The sequence below is a fragment of the Hippocampus comes genome, unplaced genomic scaffold (assembly GCF_001891065.2).
Source record: "Hippocampus comes isolate QL1 unplaced genomic scaffold, H_comes_QL1_v1.1 scaffold196, whole genome shotgun sequence".
NCBI lineage: Eukaryota > Metazoa > Chordata > Actinopteri > Syngnathiformes > Syngnathidae > Hippocampus > Hippocampus comes.
Genome location: NW_017806173.1, coordinates 355,859 through 378,271, shown reverse-complemented (window position 1 = coordinate 378,271; position 22,413 = coordinate 355,859). Strand labels below are relative to the sequence as shown.

The 22,413-nt window shown below is 44.2% G+C and overlaps 3 protein-coding genes across 3 annotated transcripts in view; 2 read left to right on the top strand and 1 right to left on the bottom strand.

Moving 5' to 3' along the window:
• The window catches only part of utp20 (UTP20 small subunit processome component), a 24,028-nt gene extending 12,153 nt beyond the window's left edge, over positions 1-11,875 (top strand). Inside the window, exons 29-58 of the mRNA XM_019896333.1 lie at positions 3-36; positions 519-663; positions 765-852; positions 952-1,095; positions 1,183-1,236; positions 1,320-1,472; positions 1,549-1,704; positions 3,449-3,589; positions 3,656-3,793; positions 3,870-4,009; positions 4,090-4,172; positions 5,330-5,637; positions 5,725-5,864; positions 5,960-6,116; positions 6,878-6,976; positions 7,065-7,232; positions 7,303-7,469; positions 7,562-7,709; positions 8,083-8,199; positions 8,295-8,465; positions 8,531-8,662; positions 8,964-9,224; positions 9,301-9,483; positions 9,559-9,690; positions 9,810-9,942; positions 10,083-10,267; positions 10,363-10,677; positions 11,060-11,186; positions 11,253-11,398; positions 11,570-11,875. Of these exons, the coding sequence (XP_019751892.1) occupies positions 3-36; positions 519-663; positions 765-852; positions 952-1,095; positions 1,183-1,236; positions 1,320-1,472; positions 1,549-1,704; positions 3,449-3,589; positions 3,656-3,793; positions 3,870-4,009; positions 4,090-4,172; positions 5,330-5,637; positions 5,725-5,864; positions 5,960-6,116; positions 6,878-6,976; positions 7,065-7,232; positions 7,303-7,469; positions 7,562-7,709; positions 8,083-8,199; positions 8,295-8,465; positions 8,531-8,662; positions 8,964-9,224; positions 9,301-9,483; positions 9,559-9,690; positions 9,810-9,942; positions 10,083-10,267; positions 10,363-10,677; positions 11,060-11,186; positions 11,253-11,398; positions 11,570-11,725 (4,521 nt within the window). The 3' untranslated portion in view covers positions 11,726-11,875. The remainder of the gene's footprint in view (positions 1-2; positions 37-518; positions 664-764; positions 853-951; positions 1,096-1,182; positions 1,237-1,319; positions 1,473-1,548; positions 1,705-3,448; positions 3,590-3,655; positions 3,794-3,869; positions 4,010-4,089; positions 4,173-5,329; positions 5,638-5,724; positions 5,865-5,959; positions 6,117-6,877; positions 6,977-7,064; positions 7,233-7,302; positions 7,470-7,561; positions 7,710-8,082; positions 8,200-8,294; positions 8,466-8,530; positions 8,663-8,963; positions 9,225-9,300; positions 9,484-9,558; positions 9,691-9,809; positions 9,943-10,082; positions 10,268-10,362; positions 10,678-11,059; positions 11,187-11,252; positions 11,399-11,569) is intronic.
• A 554-nt stretch (positions 11,876-12,429) lies between these two features.
• Positions 12,430-14,440, bottom strand: arl1 (ADP-ribosylation factor-like 1). Its single transcript, XM_019896360.1, has 6 exons — positions 14,339-14,440; positions 13,667-13,804; positions 12,989-13,070; positions 12,812-12,923; positions 12,546-12,724; positions 12,430-12,469 (listed from the first exon to the last, which is right to left on the bottom strand). Exons 1-6 carry the CDS (start codon positions 14,340-14,342, stop codon positions 12,439-12,441), a joined length of 546 nt encoding a protein of 181 aa, XP_019751919.1. The 5' UTR covers positions 14,343-14,440; the 3' UTR covers positions 12,430-12,438.
• Positions 14,441-15,274: 834 nt separating this feature from the next.
• LOC109531840 (protein LCHN-like) lies at positions 15,275-22,382 on the top strand. The gene is made up of 9 exons (XM_019896349.1): positions 15,275-15,987; positions 16,773-16,872; positions 18,106-18,264; positions 19,045-19,201; positions 19,277-19,415; positions 19,508-19,639; positions 20,770-20,920; positions 21,015-21,083; positions 21,302-22,382. Exons 1-9 carry the CDS (start codon positions 15,627-15,629, stop codon positions 21,495-21,497), a joined length of 1,464 nt encoding a protein of 487 aa, XP_019751908.1. The 5' UTR covers positions 15,275-15,626; the 3' UTR covers positions 21,498-22,382.
• Positions 22,383-22,413: the final 31 nt, after the last annotated feature.

Here is a 22,413-nt window from a genome sequence, read left to right as displayed (position 1 = left end):
TGTCCCCGGACCCCGCCGAAGCCACGCTTGCTGCAGGTTAGCGGACCAATTAGCATTCAACCGTTTTCCTTACGGCTTGTCTACTGACCGAGACCTACCAATAGATTAATTGATGCCCTCTCTTCAAAGGGGTTTATAATTATGCATCGATGCCAGCTAAGCATTCAAAACGCAGAATGCCGTCATCAAACGCCACGCATCTAACATGTACACAATCATGAGCCGATGTCACATCATCGTCTGTATTCATTAAATCGACACATGGGCGAACAAATCAGCCAAATATTTTGACTGCACGTGAGGCGCGTTCGAGGGCCGCCAACCAAACAGGATGTCTTGAAAAGCTGGCAAAGAACTCCCATCAATGAATTCAGCTTCACAACAAAGCCGAGATTCCAGCAGATGGCGCCCAATCACTACATTTATTGGTTTTGCAGGAGATTTTCTCCGACTAACAGAACTGGCGGGCAAATCTCAAATTACTGCAGTGTCTTCACCGTGCACATATTTTTTTCCAGACTCGTTGACACAGGGCTCCAGGCTCTTACTGCCTCACATCACCACCGTGCTGCACTACCTCAGCGGCGTGGTCCGAAACACCGATAGGCTGAAAAAGAAGAAATTCCGCCCACAGGTGTCCAAGGAACTCAACATCCTGTCCAAGCAAGTTATCGCCTTGTCCCTCGTTTATTTTTATTTATTTATTTTTTTTAACAGTGTCTGATTCTTTATTTGTGTCTGTTTTGTTCTTATTAATCTCCCAGGATCAGTCGGTTTGTTAGCGACAAAGAGCAGAGTTCAACGCTGATTCGGCTTTTACTGCCTTATCTATTGAAAGGCAAAAACTCTGAGGTAGTGTTTTTTTTTTGTTTTTTTTTACGCATTTCAAAACGTTTTTTTTTTTTTATGTATTTTTGTAGCCAGTGAACGTCTTGACTGCCTTTATTACAGGAGACAGAACTGGACATCCTGGCTACCATCCAGAACTTGCTGCAGCAGTGCGTGCAGCCCTCTGCTTTTCTGCAGCCGCTCAGCAAACTTTTCTCCGTCATTCACAACAAGCTGCCCAGGAAGGCTCTCACCAGCGTCTTCCAGGTACATACTGGTAGTGGTACTTTGGTCTCTTTTTTTTTCAGGTGCTCAAGTTTCTGATTCACTGTCGTGTTGTCCTCTTACTTTTAGACATTGTCAGACATGGATCCTTCGCTCAAATACATCACTGACATGACCACAAAGGTAGCTTTGAGCACTTGGGATACCTCAATGTCAATCGAAACGTAGTTCTCTTATACCTGACGTGTGTAACCACTCCTCCCCAGCTCAACGCCTTCGACAGTCGCCACCTGGATGAGGTCTACTTTGACGTCCGCCTGACAGCTTTCCAAGACGCCACCAGGCGGATAAGAGAGATGAAATCCCTTGACCTTGACTACATCGGCATCGTCATCCAAAACTGCTTCCACACATACGAGGTGACAAATGTTGTTGGAAAGCCGAGCGCCAAGCTGATAAATTTGACCATCGTCACACTCGACTTTATCTTTACAGATCGGAGACATGTCGCTGGGCGACAACGCCACCTTGTGCCTGTCCGCAATAATCGTCCAGCTGGCGGCGGTCGGCGCAGGGGAGAAGGTTTACCGGGACGTCATCCAACACACCATCTTGGACGCCATACACAAGGGACTCCGGAGCAAGACGGAGGTATTTTCATTTTGAATGCGGTATTTTGTAATCAAGTTTCCAATACTGCATTACGTCTCGAGTAGACTATTAGAAAATGAATGGAGGGAGGCGCAATAGTAAAAGCAACGGTCATTCGGCTGTGTTCACAAAATACAGGATTTCCGTCACTAAAAAGCATTAAATTCATTCAGTACCAGCCAATTCTAGACCAAGTCTGAAAAGATGTTTAAAAACGTCTTTCATACATGGCAATTTTCCGCGGATCCGCGGAAATCCGCCGTTTTATTTCTTAAATTGATCATTTTTGTGAATCGTCTAAATCCGTTGAGAAAATTTTAGGGGCGGTCAGGTACCTTATCGTCGAGTTTTCACGAGCTCTCCCGAACAGTCTCTCCGTTTTCCGTTTGTAAACAGCCCTGCGATTGGACGTGTATGAAAGCTTTAACTAATCAGATCACAGCTCGATTATACATACGGCCCAGCGATTGGTTAACTACAAGCGCTTGGACCAATCAAATTGCATGTAACATATTGTTTACCTGATTCATGGCGGCCTGTTCGTCTCGCAAATTCATTGTTCTGGGATCGTTTTGAGCGGAAATATGAACGTTTTGACGAAAGATCAGGAGTCTTCAATCCTAGAAATTGACTCAAATGTCAAGAATAAATTCCGATGGGACTGGCTTGACAGAAAAGTCACTGTAAAGGTTAAAATCAGGGGATGTGTTTACTTTTTTTAGTTTTGATTTTGAGCAGCAAATCTGGAGTTACATATGCTCACCAGGAATGCATAAGCAAAATTGCACAACTTTTCACTTGAAAGAATAGTGGCGATCTTGGGATATTTTTCTGTTCAATTTTCAAATAGTGTGTAAATTCAATACACTATCTTCAGCATGTTTAGTGCCACTTTTATAAGTAACCACGCCCCCGGCCAGGCCACGCCCTTTCCGCTTTTTTCATCACTCACCATTGCCATGTATGGTCTTTGGGAGTGAAGGAGTTAAGGACGAAATTAAGGACGAAAAAGCAGACCAAGTACGTCGTCCAAGAACTAAGCGGAGGCTCAGAGGGGTTTGAGCCTTTTCCGTTGCCAGTCCCTCTCTTTGGAATGACCTCCCACTGAACCTTCGGCAAGCCCCCACGCTGCCCATCTTTAAAACTCGTCTTAAAACGCTTTTTTTTTCCAAATTATTTATTTATTTTTATTCTTTGGCTTTTGGCTGAGCATAAGACTTGATTTTTAGTTTTGACTGCTTCTGTGCTTTCTACCGTCTTTTCTATTCATTTCTTGTTTGTTGTTGTCTGAATTCTTTTTTGCTCCTCGTACAGAGCTTTGTATACAGCCGTGGTTGGTTTAAAGTGCTCTATAAACAGAGTTGAATTGAGTGCAGAAGGAGATAGATGAGAAAGGTAAAATCCACACAGGTACATCTGTGGAGACTGGGGATTGTAATTTACACGAAACAAAATGGGAGCTCCCGACATCCTTCATGTTGCAATTAATTTCTTCTTAATTCATAAAGAAAAAAGTCCAGCGTCCAACATGAAGCGCTAATGCTGCCTTGTGCCGAAAAAAATGACCTCAAAATAAATCTTGACTGAATCTTTGACACTCCCTTTAACGCTATATATTACCAAAAGTATTACATTTGATTTTCTCATATGTGCAGAAACCCGGAAATATTCGAAACTGTAAGACCCAAAACCTGTAGTGGGGATTGAACCTTTGAATAAAAGTCTCCCGTCTTCTCTATGTTAGAGCGTGCAGCACGAATACACCAACGTACTCGCCTGCCTGGTGAAGACCTTCCCCACGAAGAAAGAATTCCGAGACATGGTGCAGCTCACCGACTACAACGACCCCGAGTCCGACTTCTTCGAGCACATGAAGCACATTCAGGTATGGAATCTTTTACATCCAGCTTCCCTCTTGAGATTCTTATCGTTTGTGTGTGTCTTCCTCTAGATCCACCGTCGGGGTCGGGCCCTGAGGAAGTTAGCCAAGCAGCTAACAGAGGGCACTGTGGTGTTGTCGCCGCGTTCGTTGCAGAATTACATCATGCCTTACGCTTTGACGGCCCTGATGGACGAGAAAATGATGCAGGTGACGCTCGCGTCGTCACGCTCACAACGCATTTGACTTTTGTCTCGTAACATTTTGACCTGGTGGTGCACGGCAGCGCGAGAACATGACAACGGCGTGCGTGGACATTGTGGCCGCCGTGTGTCGCCGGCTGACCTGGTCCAAGTACCTGTACTACCTGAAGCATTTCGTTCACGTCCTGCAGACGTCGCAGGTCGAGCAGAAGCTGGCTGTGAGGTGGGTGGCCACTCAACGAATTCTTATTTTCATAGTCCGTTTGAACTCCTCTCATTTTGTCGTCATCCTGTCACCTCCAGTTTGCTCGTCAAAGTCCTCGAGGCATTCCACTTTGACCATGAGACCCTCGCCCGAGAGATGGAAGCTGCTAAAGCCAGAGAAGGTGAAAACTTGTAAAAAGGGCTACAATGTGTTGAAAAAATTTTTTTTTCTTCTTAATTTAAAAAAAAATCAATTTAAGTGGGATTTAAGAAGTAAATATTTTTGGAGTATTCCCCATGATAAATACAATGAAACTCCTCTACAACGAAATCCTGTTTGCAGCAAGAAATTTTTCACAACGGGGTTTTTCACTGTAGCAAATTTTATTTTAGATGTACACACACACACACACACACACACACACATCGTATAAGATAAGATAAGAAAACCTTTATTAGTCTCGCAATGGAGAAATTCCCAATTCACAGCAGCAAAGTTATGAAAGGAAGAAGTAGAACAACAAAATATAGGAGCTGCTGGAAAGGCAGCCACTCTCGCGGCACCATTTTGAAGTCAAAATAACAAAAATAACACAACACAACACATAGGACACAAGACAGTCGTGCAATCTTCACCACTTTTCTGCATCTGTATATCTGTACTCTTTTTTATTCCAATAATGTACATAGTGCATAAATATGAGCATACACTCTTTTGATATTGTTTAACATTAACATACAATTATTTTATAGAAATCACTCCACTTTGTCTGTTGGTTTTAAAAAAGTCATTTACACTCTTTTGCTTCCCAACACTTCTCAATTTCTTGGATAATGTTTTTTATTTTGCTTCCTTTGTCTTTCATTTTGATCACTTTTACCCTCTCTTCCCGCGTCAGAACTCTTCTTGTCTTAGCTGCTTGACATCCAAAGGTCCGTTTTGTAGCCATTTTAGCAATGCAACGTTCTTGCTGCGTCTGAAACGAACAATAACAAATACTTCCTGGACTACTGCGTCGATGTAAACCAGTGTGGTGGTTGCTGTTGCTGTTTCCGAACGAAGCAGTAGAGGTCGCTGTTGGATTAGACTTTTGCGGAAGGCTTGTTTTCGTTGGAGTGAATCTCGTCACAAGGCAAGAGCAGAGAAAAGGATTTCGTAAAACGGAACAGGGGGATTTTTCGTCGTAGGGGGAGCTTTCATGCATGAAAATGTTTTCACATTAGGGGGTATTTTCGCCCATGTAGGTTTCGTTGTGGAGGAGTTTCACAGTAAGGGTTCACTTTAACAGTTTTTAAAAATTTTTATTTATTTATATATATTTTTTTTGTGAAGTTACAGATTCCGCGATGGATGTCGAGGAAGAGGCCGCAGCCGAACAATCGGAGTCAAGTGACGACGAGGAGCCCATGGAGATCGACGGCAAAACGTCTCTGCAAGCTGTTGCCGTGGAAACGCCCGATGAAGGACAAGTTTCCTCCAAGAAAGCGACCGCCGCTAAAGCCAAGAAACCCCCGGCTCCCAAGCCCGTGGCGGTGTCCTGCGGTCTGCCGCAGAGTCAACAGGAGCTGGAGTCGCTCATCAACACCATCCAGCAGAGTGTCACGAGCAGCGTGTTGCCTCGCCTTCAAAAATGTCTCAACGCCAAAGTATGATTTAAAAAAAATTTTTTTTTTTTAATCGACGTCAATGGAAACAAGGAAAAGGCAGCAAAGTGCGTATTTGCGAATCTCTAGGTGAAACGTGACGATGAGCACAAGGCGGTGAAGTCCAAGGAGGTGAAGGAAGAAGAAGTGGCGCGCATCCCGATAGCCTTCGCCATGATCAAACTCATGCAAACTCTTCCTCCACACATCATGGAGGCCAACCTGCCAGGGTATCCCCATTTCTTTATTTATTTTTTTGACGCTCTTTGCTTCAATGTGTCCTCTTCTAAAAGGGTCAAAGCGTGTTCTTCTGTTTGCCGTCCAGGATCCTGATCAAGGTGTGCGTGGTCCTGCGAAACCGATTCCAGGAGGTTCGCGAAGTTGCCAGGGGAACGCTGGTGAAGATCCTCGAGACGCTGGGCTGCCGCTACCTGCGGTACATGCTGAAAGAGATGCAGGGTATCCTCGTGAAAGGCTACCAGGTATAAACTAATTCATGTCAACGCTTGTTACGTCCTTTTATCTGGTCTTGTTATATTTGTTGCATTTTTTTTTTCCTAAAATGGGTTAGTTAAGATGTACAGCATCTCCTGCTGCTCATTTAAAAGTTTTGCTACTGGTATATTGCTGTCATAGAACTATGTTGAGGTTAGTTTATGAGCTTCATGTTGTGGTTTGCCACCATCTTGTGGCATCTGCGGGCAATTCTCAACCATTTTGGGGGTCTCGTTACTTGCTGATTTTTGCGACTTGTGGGAGGCATCAGTCCTTCCACGGCATTTGATTTTCTTTCTGTATATAATTTTTTAATACATTTATTGCGAATAATACAATCCGCATTTTAGCAAAATAAACATGAAACAATAATTGATTAAATAATGACACTTGTCGACACTATTTTTGGCACTGTTTCCAAATGTGCCCTCATTTTTTTTCCTCTGGCGCATCAGGTTTTCAGAATAATAATATTAGTAATATGATAATATAATATGTGATGTAATATTTATGAATTTAGGGTTCAGCAACAGGTGGCTTTTTTTTCCTGAAATGTCATCATTTTTTTTTATTGGTCAAACTTACAAACCAAAAAAATAAAAGTATCATAGCCTGATGCGCTTGTTAATCTAATCTAGAAATGAGCCATGCGTTATATAAATCGAACATGAGCGTAAAAGAAATGTCCACCCCAAACGAGAGCAGAAACTCCATCATCTCATCTTCTCTTTGTGTATTTGTTTCCCAGGTCCACGTTCTGACATTTACTGTGTACCAGCTGCTCTCGGCCCTCAGCCCAACTCTGAAAAGTGGTGACCTTGACCCATGCATGAGCATGCTCATCAACGTAAGAAGGAAGCGCTCGGTCTCATTTTTCGGACTTGCGTACGATCGCGTTGTGTTTTTATTCATTGGCTTTTCCTTGCACCGCTCAGATCTTCAACAACGAGCTGTTTGGCGTCGTCGCCGAGGAGAAAGAGGTGAAGGGCATCGTCTCGAAACTGATGGAGGCGCGGCATAGCAAGAGCATGGACTCCTACCAGATTCTGGCCCAGTTTTGCAGCAAGGAGAGCATCACCATGCTCGTTCTGCCGTTGAAGGAGGTGGGCGGAGTCCGGTTGGATTGTGCTCTTTTCACTGCGCGCGTTTTGTTTATTCAATCGATCATTGCAGATTCTGGAGAACTCAAAGAGTCTGAAGGTGTGTAACCGCGTGGCCGCAGTTCTGCGGCGCCTGGTTCTGGGTCTGCTGGAAAATACGGGCATGGGCTCCTCTGACATCCTCCTGCTGAGCCACGGTCTTATCAGCCAGAGCCTGCCTCTGCTCACTCAGAAAGACAAGTACGAATGACAGGGAGTGACACGTCTGCATTTTGATTTTTTTTAATTTTATTTCATCATGTTGTTTTTTTTTTTTTGTTTTGTTTTTTTAGGGACAAAGCTTCAGCAAAGCCTCCACCTGACCCCCGACTCCCCCCTCCGAGCTGCCTACTCCTGCCACCCACTCCAAAGAGGGGCGGTGTAAAAGCTCCCGTCAGCCGCCGAACCAACATGCACATCCTGGTGGATGCGGGTCTTAAGGTAAGGAGCGAGCACAGAACAAAATGATCCAATTTTACGAAAGCCTTTCATGCACCCTGTAACCTGATAATGCAAGATGTCCACTGTAGCAACCGCTGTCCCTGAAAGGGTTTGTTGCAATGTAATTTTGCCAGTGACATTTAGTGCCAGGCAGAAAAATGAGCGCAGGAGGAAGAAATTTCTTTGCATTCCACTTCCGATGTTTTCGCTGTATTTTTATTGGAGGTCTGACATGAGATTTTTTTTTTTTTTTCTGAATGTATGAAATGTGTGCCTTACTCAAAGTGTGGGAAACGGTGCTGACACAACCAAAACATACCGTATCATAGTCCGCCTCTTTTGGTAGCGTTCATAATCACTCCATGTTCTCCAGCTGCTGCATTTGAGTCTGAAGAAAGCCAAAGTGACGTCATCCATGGAGTCGGCCCTCGAGATGTTGGACCCTTTCGTGCCGATGCTGCTTGAATGCCTCACCTCCATGCACGTCAAGGTGGGAGCAGCTCACATTTCGACCCAACGTGGCTTCCAGAATCAAATAACTTCCCGAATCCCTTTTCTTTTTTTTTTTTCTCACCCTCTAATCAGGTTATCACGGAAGCTCTGGTAGCCTTCACGTGGGTTCTGAAGTTCCCTCTGCCTGCCGTGGCGGAGAATGTCAATCAGCTGACCAAGCAGCTGTTTGTCCTGCTGAAGGATTACTCCAAGGCCGGAGCTGCCCGTGGGGAGAACTACATCCTGGTCCAGAATTGCTTTAAGGTTTGGCAATTTTAACGACTTGTCATATTTTGTGCCGTATTCGCCATACTTGTTGTCTCTTTCAGACCATCACCATACTGGTGAAAAATGTGAAGGACAGCATGATTTCCGAGCTCCAACTGCAGGTCCTGCTGGGATACGCCGAGGAGGACATCTATGACCAGTCTCGACGGGCAACTGCCTTCGGCCTCCTGAAGGTATGTGTAAAAATGACGTCTTTCGTCCTCTCGCGATATTCGCGACACTTCAGCAAGTTTTCCATGGCAAAAAGTGAAAATTCTTGCGCTGTTGATGCCCCCCCTTCAAGGGTGTATAATTGCCTATAGTCAGTGTCAAAGCACTACTTTTGGCCTCAATGAAAAATTCAACTCACTTCAACATAGTTCGCGGCATCATTGGCAGACATTGAAGAACAAAAAAACGTGATTGTTGTGATAAATGTTAGTCGGATCCCGACCCAGGAACGCTTTGATTTAAAATTTCACCGACTTGTCTCAGGCGATTCTGTCGCGGAAGCTCATCGTTCCCGAGATGCAGCCACTGATGAGGAAAGTAGCCAAGCTGTCGGTCAACGGAAGTAACTCCATGATCCGAGTGCACTGCAGACAGATCTATTTAAAGTACTTGCTGGATTACCCACTGGGGAAGAAACTGCAGGACCACTTGGACTTCATTGTGGCCCAGCTGGCGTATGAACACGACACAGGCAGGGAGTCTGCGCTGGAGATGCTCGCTTACGTCTTCCAGACGTTCCCTCAGGTACTTTTTCGAGCTGCGCAATTAATCCGAAATAATCATGTTAACTCTTCGCCATGCCGGATTTTATTCTCTTAAGACCTTACTGCTGAGGTACAGCAACCTCTTCTTTGCACCGCTTGCCCTGGTGGTGGTCAACGACGACTCGGCGCGCTGCAAGAAAATGGCCGCCATGGCCATCAAAGACCTCCTGGCCAAGGTGGACGTCAACCAGCAGAATTCTTTGTTCTCCCTCGTCAGCGGTTGGCTGAATGAAGAGAAGGCACGTGAGCTTGACTTTCCATCTGGTGGCGCTTTGTCATATTTGAGCGCGTCGTTAAAGGTTGCTGTGGTGCAGGTGAGCCTGAGGCGTCTGGGCGCTCAGCTCTGCGGTTTGTTCGTGGAGGTGGAGGAGGAGAACTTTGCCAAACGCCTCGACGGCCTGCTACCGCTGCTTGCGAAGGAGCTCAACCCCGACAACTACGAAGACGTACGATCTTAAAATGGAGACGCGGGTCAAAACGTGACACGGAATAGCCTCGGCGTACCTGTCAACGTCAAGACGGGTCAAACGGAAGCCTGTTTTTATGACTTTTCATGTCGTTTCAGATGGAGGAGGAGGAGGAGGAGCGGGCAGCGGACAGGCTCCTGTTCACTTACCTCACTCTTGTCACCAAATTGATCAAACATTGCGGTTTCCTGGAGCTCAGCAAACCTCGTGACACCCTCACTCATATTTGGGGTAAGCCGCCCACTTCGCGGCTGCCACCAAGCCTATCACATTAACTCATTCACTCCCAAAGACGTCTTTAAACGTCTTTTCAGACTTGGTCTAGAATTGGCTGGTACTGAATGAGTTAAAATCCGCTGTCGTTTTTTTAGGCCACATCGAAGGCCATTTGCGCCACCCTCATTGCTGGGTGTGGCTGACCGCCTCGCAGCTCTTCGGCCAGCTCTTCGCTGCCCACCAGGCGGAGGAGCTGGTTGCGGCGTGGAGAGCGCAGGGAGGCGGGAAATCACCCCCGAATGTGGCCGCCGCTTTCATCACGAGCAATCTGGACAAAAAGGTCACGGTCAACGTCAAGTCGAGTCTGACTCGAGTCCCCCCACCCCAGAGTTGCAATATCCTCTTCTCACATCCTCTCGTCATTCTTTTCTGCAGATGAGAGAGCTGGCGTTAGCCTTCTGCCATCAGCTGCAGTCCAGATTCTTGGACACGGAGTCTGGCGAGCAGGTGATCAAAAACCTCCTCTTTGTGGGCAAGATCATCTACTTGGTCTCCCCCGAGTCGAACATAATCACCCCAGAGGAGGAAATGGAGGCGAACGGGGAGGAAGAGGAGGAGGATAATAAGGAGGAGAAGGACGAAGCGGACGACGTGAAGGACGACAAACCTCCGTCGCTGCTGTGGCTGATCAAAAAGCTGTCACTGATGGCCAAAAGGGAGGCGGCACATAATCCCAAAATTCCGCTGAAGGTACCCAAAGCAGCATCCGAAAGTCCATTTCAATGCACCATACTTTCGGTGTCACACAATAAGTTGAGTAGGAGAAAAAAAAAAAAAGACATCCAATCTTTGAAGAGACAAAATGGAGCACGGCTCCTTCAAATGATACTTTTCTGACAACTGAAGAGTCAAAAGAAATGTTCTCAAGCTATTTTGAAACCTCTACATACATTTTATTGAAAAATGTGTTTTATTTTATGCTAAATGTTTGCTTTGTTGAAGCTGTTGTGAAATGTAAAATCAACTTTGCTAGCATCCTGTTGTGACTTTTTTTTTTTTTTTTTTTAAGCAAAAACAAGGTACACTTTACCATGCCGAGTTTTTGTAACATTCCCATCCCTTTTATTTACAGAGAACCTGCGTTTTTAAATTCTTGGGAGCAATCGCAATGGACCTCGGCAAGGAGCGACTCGGCCCCTATTTGACCACCATCATCGCGCCGCTCTACAGAGAACTGGAGAGCACCTACGCAGAACAAGGTAAACCACACGTGTTTTTTTCCATGCCTACCTGAAGGGGGCGCTCACTTACGTCGTCGTCATCAGACCCGACACTGAAGAACCTGGCTCAGGAGCTGATCGAGCTGATGAAGAAACAGATGGGCCTGGAGACCTTCTCGCTGGCTTTCTCGGCGGTGCAGAAGCAGTTCGCAGTGAGGCGGGCTGCGCGTAAGCGACAACGAGCCACGCAGGTAAAGCCACCGCAGGCTTATCGTGACTTAAAATCAAGATTTTTTTTTTCCTTGCAGGAATGAGATTTTATTTATTTACCTATTTCCAGGGAATGTCCCCTTCAAACACACGTGACACATTTTAACGACGGAACAATTTCATGTCAATAAATTTGAGTTTGGTCTTGCCAGGCGGTGACCAACCCAGACATCGCCGCTCAGAAGAAAGTCAAGAAGCACCTCAATAAAATCGAGGCCAAAAAGCGCAAGATCGAGTTCCTGCGGCCTGGATATAAAGCCAAGAAGCACCGTAGCCACGCGCTCAAAGACCTGGCCATGGTGCAGTGAGTTAATCAAGGACCTCATTTTGTCAATAGATAAGGCGGAATCATGTCAATGGGTGAAAAGTCTCCCAGCGCCGCCTTTTTTTTTTTTGGTTTGTATAGCATTTTATAAATCATCCCTATAAAAAGAAGTGTCACACGATTGTTACAATCACCAAAAGTCTTTACTGGGAATCATTTTCACTGTACAAGCAGTTATAAATATGCAACCATTCAATTTGAAGCAAACTGTACTCTGCAATCTATGGGGGGTGGGGGGGGGTCATTTTAACTATGTCGACAATAAAAATGAAGCGGTGGTGCGACGACAGGGAAATCAATTCACTCATGTACAAAAAAAAGATTTAAATAACACTCGGTGGTCCATTAGTGTGTAAAGAATCGGCTATGCAGTGCCTCCTCGCAGAGTGTCATCGCGTTTCTTGAGCGTTTGACACGCTTGAGCCTTCTGGGGGGGTTATGGGAGTGAATGAATCCGACCAAAGGCACCCAACTTTGTTTGATTTGAAAGTATGAAGTGTAACCTTGACCACCGCTGCGCTCTGAACAATGCTTTTCACGCAGACAATAGAAAACGAGGCCTCTGCTTTTCAGTCCCAGGTTTGGCCGGAGTACACGGGAAGCGAGGTCAGTCACAAGGTTTCATACAGAAGGATATTTACAAAAAAAAAAAAGGGGGGGGGCACATGTCATCGTCGTCTTTTTTTTCCCTCTGTTCTACTGCCGACTCTTCAGCGAATCCACCAGCCTGCAGAGAAACGCCGCTGTAAACACACTCGTCTCTTTTTTATTATTTGTCTTAATCGTTTAAAACAAAAACGTACCACTCCATAGCTTCATCCAAGCCCGTGCCTTTGGTCGCCGAGGTCTTGAAGATCTGCCACTTCCGATCTTTGAGGGCGGGGAGGCCCAGTGCGTTGGCCACCTCGGCCGGTGTCATCGCCTGTTCCATATCTTGCTTGTTTGCAAACACGACAAGGATGGCCTTCTTCAGCTCCTCCTCCTGGATTCCAAAAAATAATAATTAAAAATAACCACGAGAAAACAGCATACTGCTTGAGATTATGACGACTCCGTGGTATAGACTCGCCTCCAACATAGCCACAAGCTCAGACTTGGAGATGCCCATTCGGTCACGGTCGCTGCTGTCGACAACGTAGATGACAGCGTCCGTGTTGGAGTAGTAGCACCGCCAGTATGGCCTGTGACAAGGGCGGGGCATTTAAAAAGATGCCGGAAACATAACAAATCAATGCGGTATACTTACCGGATACTCGTCTGGCCTCCCAGATCCCACACCTGGAACTTCAGGTTTTTGTATGTCACGGTCTCCACGTTAAAGCCGATTGCTGCACAAGAGCGACAACGGAGGGTGTCAAGTCAAAATAGACTCTTGTGGTGACGGATCGTAACCTAGTCCGGAGTCCCCCCCCACACACACACATCTTTTGTTGAGCTCTCACTACTCACCAGCGAAACGAAAAATGTATGTCGTAGAAAATCTGAGTAAAAGTGTTCCGTGGGAGCTGTGCTGCATTGTGTTGCCTCAAGTTTCAAACTCTTTTTTTTTTTCCCCCCTAATACAATGTGAGTGAGATTCAATGCATTTGAGTAAGCCGGTTTGGTGCAGAAGGAACGAGTCAGCCTTCAAGGTAAGCAGACGCAGCTTTATTTTTGCTTGTTAGTCAGCTCATAATTTTATTTACTGCATCACTCAAGGCTGATGCTTTTTGTCTGCTCTAGGCGGCGTAAGCGCAGACTACCATGTGGTGCTTGCAATGTGTCCTCCAATATTATGCGAGCATTCCATTCTTCTGGCAGTCACACTGTGCCAGGTGTATAAAAAAACAAATTGTGATCGATAATTTTTTGGAAAAAGTGAAATTGGATGTCTTCCCATGGCACATTACTAGTTGATTTTCCCTAATGTAGTGTTGGTACTTACTTGGGATTGTGGTGACCACCTCCCCAACCTGCAGCCGGTACAAAATAGTGGTTTTCCCAGCACCATCCAAACCCAGGATGAGAATCCTCATTTCCCTGGTTCCAAACAGGCCCGAGAAGATACTGGAGAAGAAGCCACCTGGAGGTACACACCCATTTTGCTGTGTTTTTTTTCCCCCTCTCCAAACAGCAACCATGTGAATCATACAACTGTTAATTTAAATTTAAAACTCATGCAAAAGCTGAGAAACTGAAGACTTTATTTGACAATAATAACTTGTTTGAATGTTTGACATTCCGGAAGCTTAGATGCAGCCGGCTTGACTGGTTAGCCACCGTTTGCCTGATCAACACTAGCCAGGTAAGGTTATGTTAAAAAAAAAACACAAGCTGTCACTTTGCTGCTAAGTGTACAACACTTGGGTGCCGTTTTTGGGATAAAATAGTTAGATCGGTGATATTTGAATTGTCCACTGCACGCAAAGACAAATATTGCAATGAGCTAACGTGGTTTTAGCTTTAGCCAGTTTGGCAAAATCACAGTTAGGGGGCCATTTAGAAGTCGACAAGTAGGACAAAACACAAGCTTTCGTGCGTTTTTACGAAAACTCCAACAGCTTAAAAGTTAAATTATTCGAGAAATGTGAATTTGGTCGTATTTCAGAATACGTACCCATTTTTGATCAGACCAAAGGAAGCGTCTCGCAGGTTGGATCTGAAAGCTTCCGTGTGGTGACGTGTTATTGAATGACGTCACTGACCCCCAGCGTAAGCTTCCTTCCGCGTTTTCACTTTGTGACCTATCATGACGTACATAAAATTGATACTTTTACTTTGTGGTAACTGTATTTAAATATAAAGCATCGAAAAGATTTGAAGTTTAAAAAAAATATTAAAAAAAAAACGTTTTCGTCGAAAGTGCCGCTGGTCGAAAAAAGTTGTATGTTTATAGGTGCACGTTCAAGAAACCAAATCGTAAACAACCGCTTGCAAGCATGTGTTAACACAGGATATCTTTACAATGTTTATCTGTATCAAAACGATGGACTACAGATCTCGTCGAAATGTTTAATACTGTGTTTAAATAGACTGCCTTAGGTTCATAAATGAACTTGTAATCCTAAATTATAAAACATTCTGTTTTGCTAAACAATTTTTGTTTGCCAAATACAGTAATCAATATTTCTTCAGAATGTCAATTAAATATTAAGCTACAATTCTGGTGTGTTTAGGAATGGGGGGGGGGGCACTGAACAAGAGGCTTTTTTCCAAACATGTGACCGGTACTGTAACTGTGCAAATGGAGTGGATCTAGAAGCAGTTCACGGTCCCTCTTGAACATGGTTAACACTATCCCCAAAAATGACTCACCCAGTGGTACCTTTGATTATGATGCTGTCAAATATATTTCAATATCTGCTAGGTTAATGCGAAAACACAATCAAATTTCCATCGGCAGGCTAATGAAAGTAGCAATAACACTTTAAGCAACAGATATTTGAAGATGAATGTTGAAGCAACCCACGTAGACAGACAATTAAAAAAATACTCCTGCATATATTCTTTATCTTCTGCAAAAAAAAACAAAAAACATGACAAACTGTTGTAGCTCTGTGCGTCATTTAAATTTAAATGTGAAAAGAATTAGAATGAGGTTATGCCTTTGTGTCACATTTAACCTGAACAGTTTGGAAGGGAATTTTAACAGTCTGCTTGTGAACGCAACTCGAGCCGGAGCGAAGGAGTTGCCCCTCTCTCAACAGCATCAAATTTTATGTTCTCCCTGGGAGGAATATTCCTCACTGTGAGCTCCGGCTGCAATTCTGCAACAGAATGAAAGCCTTTTGTAGCAACCCGAACAAGTCGAACATGCGGGTTTGAGCCTTCGTCGTCCACGGATGCGTCTGGTGGCGCCTATCGCCTGAGACATCGGTTGCAATCCGCGGCGAGACGCAGACGGGATGGGGGAGCGGTCGGACCGAGCCCCTCTGCTGGACTGGGAAGAGGTCCCGTCCGCGGAGAAGCCCACCGGTGTCGACTCCAGAGACCGGCTCGCGAGTCCCTCCGACAGCCGCGGTCCGCCGGCTGTCTCCGCGCCGGGGCTTGGGTGGAGCGGCGCTCCGGGGGGTCCAGACGGCTGCGGCGCCCCGCCCGCAACCTCCATCACTCAGGCGGGCGAGGATGGAATACGGCGCCCCGACGCGCTGGAACATCCCTCGGATTCAGGACCCGGGGATGTGCCGCTGGAAGATCGGATGGTGACGTGGGAGGAAAAGGATCAAATCGTTTCGGTTTTTGTGGTTACGTTCAACACGAGAACAGGTGCGACATCAAATATGCAAGACGTTTGGCCAGACAGCTCGTTGGGTTCACCCCATATCTGTGTTAAAACGCCATTTATGTTCACTTTTCATTATTACCAATCAAAACAATCCGATATTTTTACTAATCTTTTAAAAACAAATGGCAGCGAATGCATGGGGAGAAAAATCTGTGTCTGCATGTCTCAAACAGGTGTGGCCCTGTTTTATGACCTGGCCTTGGATTGACAAAATCAGTCAATAATTCGTAATCTTAAAACTGTGACGATGTCTGTTTTGTTTTCGAGTTTCTTGTGAATCAGTGCAGCCAAGTTGGCTCATTGATCCACAGGAATGAAAAATAAAACGGTTGGTTCTGTGCAGAAGGCAACTGGGACACTCTATGGAGGTTGGGCGCTTGTACTTTTTTTTTTTTGACAGAGGGCAGTGGGCGTAATAAGGCTTCATCTTCACTGTAATAACATTTTACTCAACTTATTTAAGTGAGCTGGGGATTCATCTAATTACAATCATTGCGAAAGGAAACAAATATTGCTTTTCCTAACTAACTGAGACCAAAAAGTCAATTTCTTTCAAGCTCAGGCGGCGAACACATCTCCTTTGCCGAAATAGTCCATCCACCAAACAGGTCTACCAAATCAAGATCTCCGATGAAATGTCGTCATATCTTCCAGTTTCACTCGTGACAAATGGAACCAGCTGCCGCATAACGTTCACGGTATCGAACGCGCATGTCCGTGTTGGGTTGACATGATTTGTGTGTGTGTGTGTATGTGTGTGTGGTAGGAAACATGCTTGAGTGGTGCCTACCCAAGGATATGGACCTGGAAGGAGTGGAGTTTAAAGCCATCGCCAGCGGCTCCCACAGAGTCACCACAGACTTCATGTAAGTGGCTCCCGACTTGCATGTCAATATTTGATCAACAATTTGGCGTTTCAATATTTTGTGACCGTTTCATTCGTATTTTATTGTAAGTATACGGCATGCCGTTACCTTGTCTGATTTTTAGTTTATCAAAATGATGCGGCTTTTCGATTGGCAGAATTCCATTAACCCTGTAACCTTATAACATGATAAGATGTCCACTGTAGTAACCGCTGTCCCTGAAAGGGTTAAAAATAGCCAAGTAGGTTGTGAAAATGTGGCGGGGTTTTATTTTACAATATTTTATGAACAGACCGCGGTGCTAACGGGGCTACATTTAGAAATAATTCAAAAATAAAAACTAAAATAAATAAACAAATGCACTGAAAATTAAATCGGATTTTATTTGATGAAGCCAACATGTTTAATTTGATTCAATACAAAACAAAAAAGCCGAAATGTTGCATATAACTTTCAGCAGCAGTACATGTAGAATTTATTCCTAAATGCAGTTAAAAAACATTTCTACACATTGTCCAAACAATATGACATGCTACATCTTCCTGCTAGTATACCCTATTTTCCGAATTATAAGGCGCTTCGGATTATAAGGCGTACCTTCAATGAATGGCCGATTTTAAAACAGTTTTCATTTGTAGGGCGCACCGCGTTATAAGCCGCACAGAATAGAAGCTACAAAAGTGGCTGCGGTTGCGCTATGCATCCACTAAATGGAGCTGCGCTAAATGGAATACAACGCAATACAGCTTTATTTATACAGTTTATACAGCGCTTTCACAACCGCTGCAGCTGTAACAAAGCGCTTTGCATAACATTTAAAATACTACGTCCAAGAAATCAGAATATTAATCCATATACAAGGCGCATCGGATTATAAAACACATTGAGAACGTTTCATGCTTTTAGGGTGCGCCTTATAGCGCGGAAAATACGGTAATTCAATTTGAATGGAATAAATACAGATTGAAAAAGACATCAAACATGAATATATTATTCAACTTGCAATTTGTGGACATGTACTTCCTCTTAGCTTCCTCTTAGCAGAATGTGTTGCCAAAAAAAAAAACAAAAACAAAAATAAAAACCTCCCAACAGATAAATAAATAAATAAATAAATAAAAGAAAAGCAGCTCAGCCATCTGGCCCTGCCGTTGCTTCCATGATTCACAGGCTTTATCTACCCACCCTCCCCTCTCCCCCCCAACCCCCAACACACACACCATGCATGCCCAGCTACTTCCGGAAAGGCTCCTACTTCGGCCTGGCCTGCTTCGCCAACATGGCGGTGGAGAGCACGGCGGAGCGCGGCGCCAGGATGAAGTCGGTGGGCATCCTGTCGCCTTCCTACACTTTGCTCTACCGCTACATGAGCTTCCTGGAGCACCAAGTCAGGTATCACGCCTGAGGTTTTGATTTCTTTTTCATTTTAAAAGATGAGGTTGGAATATAGAGCGCTCTGTTATGGTGAGAAATTCGTCTTGACTTTCCCTCATGACAATTCCTCAAATCTGTGACCTCCACTCACTCGCGCCTTACTCATCCACTTTTTTCACAAAGAGCGCCCTGTTGCTCACAAGATAGTTGACATCTCGTGGATGCTTTCTCATCCACCCTTCCTCCCTCCCTTTTTTGAGGGGAGTGGGGCGTTCTCAGCCTTGGAAGTAAGCAGGGGTTTTATTTCTTTTGGCAGACAAAAGCAAAAAAAAATCCAAACATCTTTCAAACAAAACCTGCCACTGATTCTCATCCCATGCGCAAGACAAAACAATAAAAGTACTTTGGCGCCATCTGGTGGAATATTTTTGTTAGTTTTGCTTCTTTCTCACTCTCAGCTGAAGTTTCTTGTCTAGCAAGACCTAAATTATAGTTAAATAAAGATGCACATAGACTTTGAGTCCGTGACCTTCATGCTAACGCTAAATAGCATCTTATATTACCGTGCTTTTTAAATGGTGAAAGGACGATCGACGAGTACACAGTCATATATTCTTTATCCTCTGTGAAAAATGAACACTCCTGATCAACGCATATACAAAACTCTGTCCGATTATTGCTCGTTCAAGATGCCCTCCAGTTCAGAAATCTAAAACCTGTTCATGTTTCACTGCAGCAAGGATGTCATTGTTTTTCCGCTGACTGTGCATTTTTTTTTTTCTTTTGCTCCGGAGCCAGGCTCCAACTTCAATCCCCGGGCCACTATTCTCCTTTGGAGGCCTTCTACGAGGACAAGAGGGCACTGCTGCTCCCTAGCGGCGATGACGTCGTTTCACTTTGCCCTATCAGTGCCTGGGGGGTCGCCATCAACCACAGCATGCATCCAGAAATGAAGGTTAAAAACCCACCACAACCCCCGGTTCTGCTTTTTTTTTTTCCCCCTCTCTCATTTTAAAGAGGTTGTTGCCAGATCACCCACCCGGCAGGCTGCATGTCCCAGTTCATCCGCTTCTTCGGCGAGCAGATCATGGTGCTGTGGAAGCTGGCGCTGCTGCGGCGGCGAATCCTCATTTTCTCTCCGCCGCCCGTGGGCGTGGTCTGCTACCGAGGTGCGGAGAAACAGCTGGCTTTTGAAAGCTAAAAAAAAAAAACGACACTTGGTGTGTGTTTTATCGCTCTTGTCCCCCCCCACACATCTTAGTGTACTGCTGCTGTTGCCTGGCAAACATTTCCATCCCGGGAGTGGGCGTGGCCGTGCCCGAGTTCAGGCCTTTCTTCTACGTCAACGTGGCCGACATTAGCGCGCTGGAGAACGAGCTCTCCTATGTGGCATGTGAGTGAAACGTCACGCTAATATACAGTTGATGCCCACATTAATTTTGCTTTTTATTTTAAGTTGGGTCATAAAATCGGTTAATGAAGCTGATTTGAAAAATTATGTCGATTGTAAAACAACAAAACAAAAAAAAACATGAGTAAAATAAACCGTTGTAGGTGTATCGAACGATTAGTTAATATATTAATTCTGAATGAATATTTAAATAGACAAATACAATTTTACACACACGCATATTTAAGTATACATACTTTTACATGTACTCCATATTTGATGTTTAATATTTGGTCAATATTTTTACTGTAAATAATGAAGTGAAAAAAATAACAAAATGCTAACTCAAAACGTTTGTGGTTCATTTATTATTTTGTGATCCCACAATATCATATTAGAGAAATAAACAATGATGTCTGTGCATTCAGCATGATATATGTTTACAGTCAATAATAAAAAAAAAAAAAAACGCACATATACATTATATTTTCATTTTTTAAATTCGATGTTTGGTAAATTGAAAAGAAAATACTGTAAAATAAATTCTAAAATAAGCATACAGTATTTATATAAATACATTTGAGACAAAAGAAAATACTGTAAAATAAATTCTAAAATAAGCCTATTCATGTCAATACATTTGAGAAATTTATTTTATTATTTGAAGTAGTTAAAGTAAAATTAATCAGTTCAGATGGATGAATTATTAAGATGTTTAAAACCATTAAAAAAATTGTTTAAATGATTCAAATATATCATACACCTTTTATATTTGCGACATTTACGACAATAGAATAAAATTTCCGGGATGAATTATTAAGATGTTTAAAACCATTAAAAAATTGTTTAAATGATTCAAATATATTATACACCTTTTATATTTGCGACATTTACGATAATAGAATAACATTTTCTATAAATAACATGCAAAACACGAGGACAATTTTTTTTAATTCACATTTATTAGTTCTTTTATTGGGCAGGGGGGATCCCCGAAATTTCCCCGCCCCCCCAACTGCTCGCCGCTTTTTCCTGGAAAACGCATGTCATAGGTTTGAGAATTTTGGGGTGTTGAAACACAAAAAAAAAAAAAAAATCCAAATTTTGCACACCCACATGGTTACTATGTGCAGGTACGACCGAAAAGATCTTCGAGGAGAAGCGGGATCTCTACGACGTCTACGTGGACAATCAGAACGTCAAGACTTACAGGGAGGGTCTCAAGCCACTGCTCCGCATCAGCACCGCCGACCGGGAGAAGTATCGCAAGCTCACTGAGCAAAGGTGCGTCATGTAACGAAAGAAAAGAAAATCCCATCGCGGTATACGTCAAGATCAGTCATACTGGATGCCGATTGTATGATTTGCACTGTTGCAGGAAGATGCTGCTATACTCTCAGGAGGAGAATGGCGACTGCGTGTCCAGTGAAGAGGATCTCTTTATTCTGTAAGGTCACACGAATTGAAAAAAAAATGATTCGGATGCAGGGGTCTGTCGCGTTTGATTGTTGAAGCGGGCAGATGGACAAGGTCATTATGTCATTGAGTAACCTGATAACATGATCAGCTGTCCACTGTCGTGACCGCTGACCCCCAAAAAAGGTTCATGTAAAATATTTTAATCCGAAAAGCGTGCAAATACTGGAACGTATATTTTGACTTCAGGTTTTTCCTGGAGCAGAACAACCGGATTTTCCAGACCCTGAACGAGGTGGCCGCCAGTCCTGACCCGACGCTGACCACGGAGAGCGTGAGGGCCATGGGACTGGACCCGCACGGCGACCGGCTCTTCCTGCTCCACCTGCTGGAGATCTACGGTTTTGACGCGCTGCTGGTGTCCGACCAGCTTTGCTGCAGCTGAGACGCCGATTCCGCCTTCGGGATGGCTTCTCGACCGCAAATAGCCGCCTCCTCGATTATTTTCTTTTGATTTATTTAATTTTTTTTAGAATCTTCCTCTGCTCCCAGTGGGTCGAGCAAACCCCCCCCCCCCCTCCAACCTGGATACTGTGTTGCATGACCGGTGACCACAGCCTCGCGTTCTGTAAATATTGTTTTGTCTTTCCCGTGTGGGTCTCCTGCAGGCCTAGTTGAAGCATTTATGTACAAATCAACATTTCATTTGTAAAATGTGAACACTGTCGTTGAAGGATGCATCTGTTTTTTTTTTTTCATTCTTGTTTTTTTCTTCTTCTTTGCCATAGCTGAGACCAAATTGAAATCTTTTCAACGGGCTCCAAGTGGCGTCGACGCAGATTTATTTTGCACGCTGCCAGCTGAGCCTCCGCGTCCAATGTCCAGTTGGGGTTGGAACACTAATCAAGACGAACGCAGGCCCTTGGGGAGGAAGCTAAGTCGTTTTCTGCTGGCTGTCTTGGTACCTTGACTTACGAATGTCATTTGTTTAGCATCACTCACATCTCTAATCATCTTGCCCCATTGACGTGAATGGAAATCTACAAAAAAATTGACATTTTCGCAAGGACATAAAGTTACAAATGACTTGGGCCAGTATGCTACCATGCTAACTTTTTTCTTAAAGATTTAAATCGACTTCAATTTTGATGCTAATTTCATTACCAGACCCCCCCCCCCAATTTTGCTGCTGTAGACTGTAAATTTCCCCAATGTGGGACAAATAAAGGTTATCTTATCAGCCCCCCCACCCCAGTATTTCCTATTATGCGTTATCATTAAGCTAGCAGACTTTTAGCAAAGACCAAGTTACTCTGTGTAGCGCTTGACCCAAAAAAAAAAACATTTTGAATAAAACTCCT